This window comes from Delphinapterus leucas, chromosome 7, assembly GCF_059928025.1.
Source record: "Delphinapterus leucas isolate spDelLeu-1000000601 "Yukka" chromosome 7, BTC_Dleu_Yukka2, whole genome shotgun sequence".
NCBI classification, from domain to species: Eukaryota; Metazoa; Chordata; class Mammalia; order Artiodactyla; family Monodontidae; genus Delphinapterus; species Delphinapterus leucas.
The window spans coordinates 55,053,562-55,061,772 of NC_143135.1; the positions used below are offsets into that span (position 1 = coordinate 55,053,562).

The window sequence follows — 8,211 nt, forward strand, 5'->3', positions numbered from 1 at the left end:
TGAAAAACCCTTCTTTCTTTGGTACATTTGTTGTTGTCTTGGTATATTCAGCAGCTCTTTCCCTAAACCATGTCTAACTATGATTAGAATGTACCCCTTCTACAACCACTGCATCAAGGCATACTCCTAGTCATACTTCAGGACGCAATTAAAACAGCATGTCTTCCATGACAATTTTCCACTCTTACTCACTCCCCAGTAGTTGGGCTGGTATTTACCAAACTCTAACTCCTGTATCCCCTTTGCTGATGTGGAAGCAGTTCAGAAGCCACCATCCTTTAACGTTGGATTAATGTTCATTAAACACCTTACCTTAAATATCCCTGGGAGAATCTGGGAAGACTTTACAGACTGATAGGTTTTAAAGCATCAAAGTTTTCCTGGAGTTAAGTGGGAAAGGGGATCAGAAAAAGGAAACGGTATGGAGCTTTCCAAGTTTTGGCATGGTGTGCAGGTGCTTTCTTCTCCCGCTTCATCTCTTTCCACTCACTTGTCACTTACACTTCAGTCATATGGAACCAATTGTAGTTCACTAGATTGCTCTTTCCTCTGAGCCTTAGTTCATGCTATTCCCTGTATTTGGTATGCCTTGTTCCCCTGATTTCCTTTAACCTGGCTAATTCCTGTTTGTCCTTTAGGTCTCAGCTTAAATGTCACATCCTCTGGGGTGTCTTCCCTGACCCCCTGCCCTGACTCCCCAGGTCTGAATTAGGTGCCCTTTCTGTATGTTCTCACTACACCCTGAACATTACTTCTTTGTAGCACTTGTAAAACTACTGAAATTTCTTTGTAGTCTTCTATATTTTTCACTAGACTTAGAGCTCCATAAGGGCAGTACTGTATCTTCTGCTATTCCCAGGGCCCTAGTGAGGCTTGGCCTAGAGTAAACCTCAGTAAACATTTGTTCGGTGAATGAATGACTCTAACAGGAATGGTGACCGCAAAGAAAGATGAAAAGAGCAGGTGGCTGGTATACTTTCTCTTTCCATGTCCAGCATTCTCCTGGTGTGCAGCCTGCAGATGTGGAGGAAGTTGTCGAGAAGGGTGTGCAGATCCTTGTCATTGGCCGAGGGATGAGTGAGGCCTTGAAGGTAGGTATTGGTGAGCACAGCATTCCTGAGGACTTCTGGTAATCTCCTGGATCTTTACCTTAGAGATATGTCCTTCTTGGAAGTTCATCTCTATGTATCATGCACCCTCATTTTGCTGAGCCAGGGGATGGCCCAGGATAAAATAGTGGCTGTGCACTATTCTTCCTCATCAGGGTTGGACTCTCCAGTCTCTAATCATAGGCCTGTGCTGTTTCAACTATTTTTCAGAAATTCCTCAATCCTGGAATTTCTTTTAAGCTCTACAGCTATCAATATTTGGCTCTTTAGATTTTTACAGTACTTTCCATTTTTACAGTACTTTTAATTTTTCTTTTCTTGGGCACATTCAAGTTAAGCCTTTTTCCCCTTTCAGAAAAAGAAAGTTTATTTTTATTGTACTTACAGAAATAGTACATGCTTGTTGTAAAAGAGTCAATGCGGAAATGTAGAATTAAAAAGGTGAAAGATTTCCCCTTCCCAATCGTAACTGCTCCAATGCTCTCTCTATGCATCTGCAAATATATACACACTTACACATACTGATATACATGTTTTTACATAAATAGGATCGCTCTATACATATTGTTCTGTAACTTTTTATTCACTTACATTATTGCATTGTGGACAGCCTTTCACATAAGTTTATAGAGATCTACCTCATTCTGTCCTTTATAAAGATGTCGTAAAATCCAGTTCCCTACCAATGGAGGTGCCCTTTATATTTTTTAGTTTAACCTAGTTTTTTCCTCCATTAAAATGATCCCTATCTGTAAGACTACTGTTATTATAAAATTGTTCAAACATATAAAAAAGTAATGTAGGACATTTTAAAAAAACATTTCACTCAGAGCTCCTTCGGACAAGGAAGAGTCTAATTAAAATCTATTTAAAATAATATTGAAGGCAAGCCAGAGTTGAGAAAATATCCAATAGCTGCCACTCTTGAGAATCTTTTATATAAATTCATTTACAAATATTTATTCAGCACCTTCTATGGGGCAGACACTATTCTAGGTACCAGGGACAACAAGCTAAACAAGGCAAGGTTCATGGCCCTCATGGATAATAAAAATGTAGACAATTTCAGATCATAGTAAGTGCTGTGAAGAAAATGGTGACTTATGAGGGGCTGCTCTAAATGGGGTGATCAAGAAAGGCCTTTCTGAGAAGACGTTTGAGCTGCAGTGTACATACATTCATAAAATTTCATCCTCACACCAACCCTTTGATTTTAAGTATTATTGTCCCCGTTTTATAGGGGAGGAAATTGCAGTTGAAAGACTTTCAAAGGTCTCTTGGTTAGTACATAGCAAAGTTAGAATTTAGACTCAGGTTGGACTGACTCAAACATTTAACATTTATCTGGATTTGAATCAGTCAGGTTGGACTGACTCAAACATTTAACGTTTTACATGCCTTAGCTGAATTCATTCTCATACCAACCCTGTAAGCAGGTATTGTTATCCCTATTTACATACATGGAAACAAAGGCTCAGAGAATTTAATTCACTTACCCAAAGTCACAATGCTAGTAAGGACTTAAATTCAAGACTGACTCCAAAATCCATGCTCTTTCCAGTTTCCATATCACCTGAGCTGTCTGCACATGTTTCATGGTACTTCTGTTAACTTCTTAGAAGGCTTTTTGACTCCTTGGGACTCACTGCCAAATTCTGGGCTGGTGACACGCTGGGTGATTGAGGAGTGATGGTTGTCACTGTCCAGTTCTGTAGAATATACTTGCCTCATAGCAGGGAAAGAAACCCTGGGGGCCTTTCCCCCTGATTTACTCATCTTTTTCCTTCTTCCCAGGTACCCCCATCAACTGTGGAATACCTCAAGAAAAAAGGCATTGATGTGCGGGTCCTCCAGACAGAGAAGGCAGTGAAGGAGTATAATGCCTTGGTTACCCAAGGCATCAGGGTGGGAGGGGTCTTCCATTCCACCTGCTGATGGAGCCTTAAGAGAATAAATCACTAAGCAATGATGCCTGTGACTGTCACTCTTACCTCTGTCCACTCCAGCCCCCCCCAAGCATTTTTGAACAGCTGCTCGTGCCAGGTCCTGTGCTAGGCTTTGGGGTACATGGATGACTTAGGGAAGGTCCTTGTCCTGGGGGGTGGGGGCTGAAAATCAGGGGAGGAGACAGAAGTTTACCAAAGTTTAATATTGTGGCAAATGTTAGGCCATAAGTAAGCGAAAATAAAGGCAAAAATAAAGAAAGCCTTCTGACTTGAAGTTTGAAAGCCAAAGAAAAGTTTCAGTGCATTAAAATCACATTGCAATTGATGTTTTGGAATGTTTAGTCATCAATTCAACCAATTTTTATTAAGTACCTTATATGCCAGGCACTGCTATAGGCTCCAGAGAAACAGCAATAAAAGTCTTGTGCTCATGAAGCTTATATTCTAGTGGGCAAAATAAACAAGTAAACAAATACATAATATAAGTAGAATGATATGAAAAAAAATAAAGCAAGATAAGAAAAAGAGTGATAGGGGCTATTTCAGATATGTGGTCAGGGAAAGTGTCTTTGTGCAATGACATATGAGCAGAGCCCTGAATGAACTGAGGCCACACATCAATAACAGTAAAAGGAGCTATGCCTTGATACTAGGGTTCTAGGCAGGCTGTTCTACTAACTAAACCTGAGCCTTGCCAGACAGTTCTCTCTGCCTCAGATTCCCTCACTATAAAATGATGGGGCTGGACTAAATGCCTTTTAATGGTCCCTACTGGCATGGATAGCCTTTGCTCTATTAAATACCAGGTGGCCTTTGTGAAGCCTTAGAATAGACTGACAGAATTATAATAGTAATCAGCATTACCTTATTTTTCATTTTTCCCCCTCTTTAAAGAGTTATGAGTATCAGCTTTGGTGTCAGATAGCCTTGACTTTGAACCGTGGCTTTCACGGCCACTCACTGGTTGGGCATTTATTTAATCTCTCAGAGTTTCACTGTTCTCATTTGTCAGATAGGGATCATATTAGTACCTGGAGTTATCATAGGTGTTAAGTTGGGTAATTCATAGAAAGTCTTGGCACATTGGCATGTAGTAAGGACTCAATAAACTGAAACCATTGTCAGTATCTTTCTCCTAATGGGGCTGCTGTGTAAAGCTAACTGGTTTCCTTTTATGGTTTTTAATATATCAGCTTATAATTTCACAGATTCATAGAATGTTGGAGCCCAAAGGAATTATCTACTCTATTCTCACATTTATTCAGTACTTCTCTTTTATATTCATTTACTGAGAGTCTCTTACTAATATTCTTATGACCAATTATTGCTGGATCCTAGGGGTACAGGAAAGATATAGTTCTTGCTCTCAGGAGTTATGTGAGAGAGAAACAAATAAACAAGACAGTAATGATACAGTGTGCTAACATTATACTAGTTACAAGGTCCAGTGGTGGCACAAAGGGTGGACTAACTTATCCTACCAGAATGGGAGGAAAATTAAGGAAGACATCACTAAGGACATAACACAAGTCTTAAAGAACAAGAAGAGGTTCATTTATTCACCAAACATTTGGGAACTCTTTATTTATTAGGTATGGTGTCTATCATGGTCATAACTAAATAAAATTGCTCCACCCCAGCCCCTGTTGAAGCCACAGCCCAGAAAGCTGATTTTTGCTCCACATGATCCTGTTGCCTGACTGGCCCCACTGGGCATCTGACCTCAGGACAGCCAATCCGTAGACTGAACAGCAACTTAAGATGTGGCCTGGCAATAAAAGATGAGCTAAGCCCATTGGAATGGAAAGTGATCTAATTTCTAAGCTTACCCAGCAAGAAAGTGGCAAAGGCAGGATTAGAACCCAATGCTGTGTCCTGATCTCTCTACCACCTTAGGAGGCCCGTGGGAGAGAGATCCTCACAGACCTGAGACTCAGCCTAGAGGTCTGAGAAGGTCTTGCTCAGTGCCCTTTCTACAACCAGCCATTTGTCAGATGACAGGATGTTTCTAGATCTCAGTTCCCTCAGCTCATAAAGCCAGACACTTATATAGCTAGGAAGGATGTTTGATAAAATTTAGACTTTCTCTGGTTGATGCAATAAAAAAATTTTTTTTGTCAAATGTAAGATGAGACAGCTCCAGTGGGTGTTGAATTAGGTGTGGGTGTAATCAATGTTCCTAAGTGAGTTGTCTCTACATTAAACAGAACTTAGTACAAACTTCTTTGAGACAGAAGTACCTGACAGTGAGGTTATTAAACTTTGTATAGAACCTGCTGACAGCCCCTACTTCTGAATCTGTTCTGCATGGTCAGTGCTGGAAATTTGCAGAGCCTGGAGAGAAGCTCTTTTTCCATGACACTATACTTAGTCCCATGTCTTAATCATTAAACCCTTCGATTCAATTTGTAAGGTGCTTGCACAGCCCTCACTCTGCCCACACTTAAATTTCTTCTAGCTTGAGCGGTTCCTAAGACGAGCAGTCTGCCAAGTGCTAGGTGTGTACCTTCTCCATAATTCTGTTTGCTGAGGTCAATCATGTCAAAGCCAATTATAAAGTCCTTTCAGAAACCTGACTCTCAGGGCTGGGTTTTGCAGGCATGTCATGGTACAGCTAACCTTGCTCTGGATTCACGGGCTCATTCCTTCTTTCCTTGCCTGGTATGTGCCGGGAGCTATGCTGGGGATACAACACAGACATTCTTACGGTCTAGCTATTCACAGACTGGTTGGAAGAAACAGACATGTAAATATGCAGTAACGATGCAGAAGTTTCAAACTGGCACAAATCTACCTGGAGACAGGTTCTGTTTGTCTCAGAGTAATTTTAACATTTACTTTATTTAGTTACCAAAATTTTTAACGTGGTTATTTTTCACATGAAAATGCAGGTTTCTGACTTCTCTGGAAGAATCAGAAAATCTGACATCACCAGGCCCATACCTATGAACAACTGAGTGGAGCTGAATAGCAACTGCCTTCTGACAGAGAATGTGCTGATTCTTCAAGTCTCTGTTATCTTCTTCCAGGTCACTTGACACCACCCCCCCTTTTTAAATTTGTACAAGGATTATTATTTTTCATAATTTTGAAAAATACATTCATGAAAATTACCTAGGATGCATTTATTAGATTGACAAAGCCACCTGACCCCTTTTTCTCCCCTGCCTACGTGCTTCAGGGGTTGGCATTTGTGAACCTGCAATAAATACCATGCTTGAAGAATGTATAGGAGGCTGTGCAACGCACCAAGCCCACAGGAGACACAGATAGGTTGCAGAATGAGGCTCAGTCCTGAAGAATGAAAAGAAAAGAACCATAGGAGACAATCTGAAGAGCACATTCCAGGGCTCAGCAAGTGCAAAGGTGTGAAGCAAGAGAGAGCATGGTAAGTATCGGGAATAACTACAGATAATCCTCTACAGCTGGAGAAGTAGAGAATGTTTGGGACACGGAGTATGAGGCTGGAGAGGACACAAGGGGCATAAAGAGCCTTCAAGGATAGGAGTTTAGACTTTATCCTGGGGCCAGAAGTGACCCACTTAAAGGGGTTTAAAGCAGGGGAATGATGTGATCCGATCCGGGTTTTAGAAAGATTACTCTGGCAGCTGTGTGAAGAGTAGACCGGAGGGGGCAAGATTTGAAGCAGGCAGCTCATTAGGAAGCTAATCCCGTACCTTAGGAGTGATGATGAAGGCTGCATCAGGACAGAAACACCGAGTCAAGAAGAGAATTGAAACATTTAAGGAAGCAGAATCTAAAGGACTTGATGGCTGGTTTTATATGAGGCGTAAGGATAGAGTCCAATGTGACAGTTTCTGGCTTTGACGAGGTACGTGGTTGGCCACTGAAAAGGCATAACAACAGATCCCTGTCATGAAAACCATATTAGACTGAGAGGCCTGGGTTCCAGACTTGCTTCTACTAACCCAGTCTCTCTGGGCTCGGACATTCACTTATAAATGAGGGTGCCACACCGGAGCCATCTTTATGCTCCCTTCCAGGTCTTTGTCAGAAAAATCAAGATTCTCATAATTCACAGAGAATTCAGAGTAAAAGGAATTTAAAAGGTTAAGCCCAACTGCTCATATGATACTTGAATTCCTTTACAACAAACTTGTCAGGAGCTTGTTCAACCTCTGCTTGAACACATCCAGCATGGAAAACTCCTTATCTCCTAATGCAGCCCATTCAATTCTTAAAAACTCATCCTGATACTAAGGTAAATTTTGCCCCTTCGTGTTTTTCTCCACCTTTGGTGGGAAAAGTACTATTTTGGGTTTTAAGACCTAGGGATGAAATCCTGCCCTTGCCCCTTAGGAGAAAGACGTTACCTCTAAGTCTCCGTTTCCCCACCTGTAAAATGGGGAATGACCCAGAAGGATTTTTATAAAAGGAGTAGTGTTATCTGAAAAGGATTCAGCATATTCTTCCCTTGGAAGGCTTTCTATAGCTATGGCATCAAAGGCTCAGTTAGCAGCGATGAGTCTTGATGTTTTCATCTGTGCTTCAACTCAGTAATCATCATTAGGGGCTTTGTGTCAGGGCCATGGTATGGTTCAGCCTGGCTTTAAGCTTCATTTTATCTCCAAGGCAGGCAATTTTCTTCAGGGCATCTGTTGACACATGAGAGCCCACTGATGGCACATCACTGAGATGTACTAAACAGGCGAGCACAGGAGAAAAGTAAATCCCATGGAGGTGACCTTCTTCCCTTAGTCCCTCTATAGCAGTTATAACCTCCCAGAGCCAGACTGCCTGGGTTCAAATCCCAGCTCTGTCATTTACTAGTTGTGCGTCCTAGGCCAACTAGGCAGCTCCAACACTGTAGTCATCAGAGATGTAGTTCACAATATTATTTCTTATAGTGGATCCCTCTTTCTCATAATCCTGGTTTCTTTAAGTTCTCTGAACTTCAACGGCCTTGTTTATAGAATAAATGTAACAGTACCTACTTCATAGGGTAGTTTTGAGGATTAAATGAGTTAATTCATGTAAATGGCTTACAACACTGCTGGGCACACATTAGGTATATTAAACCAAAAGTCAAACATGCTTGAATTCAAATTCCAGCTCTGCCTCTGAGTAATTGTATGCTCTTATTATTTTTATTAGCTTTCCAAGTACCAAATATGATCAAGACTGGCCACAGAAGA

The 8,211-nt window shown here is 41.1% G+C and overlaps 1 protein-coding gene across 1 annotated transcript in view; it reads left to right on the forward strand.

The window, feature by feature from the left end:
• AAMDC (adipogenesis associated Mth938 domain containing) overlaps window positions 1–3,080 on the forward strand; it is a 33,294-nt gene extending 30,214 nt beyond the window's left edge. The window contains exons 3-4 of the mRNA XM_022593909.3: window positions 996–1,091; window positions 2,904–3,080. Coding sequence (XP_022449617.1) covers window positions 996–1,091; window positions 2,904–3,044 — 237 coding nt within the window. The 3' untranslated portion in view covers window positions 3,045–3,080. The remainder of the gene's footprint in view (window positions 1–995; window positions 1,092–2,903) is intronic.
• Window positions 3,081–8,211: the final 5,131 nt, after the last annotated feature.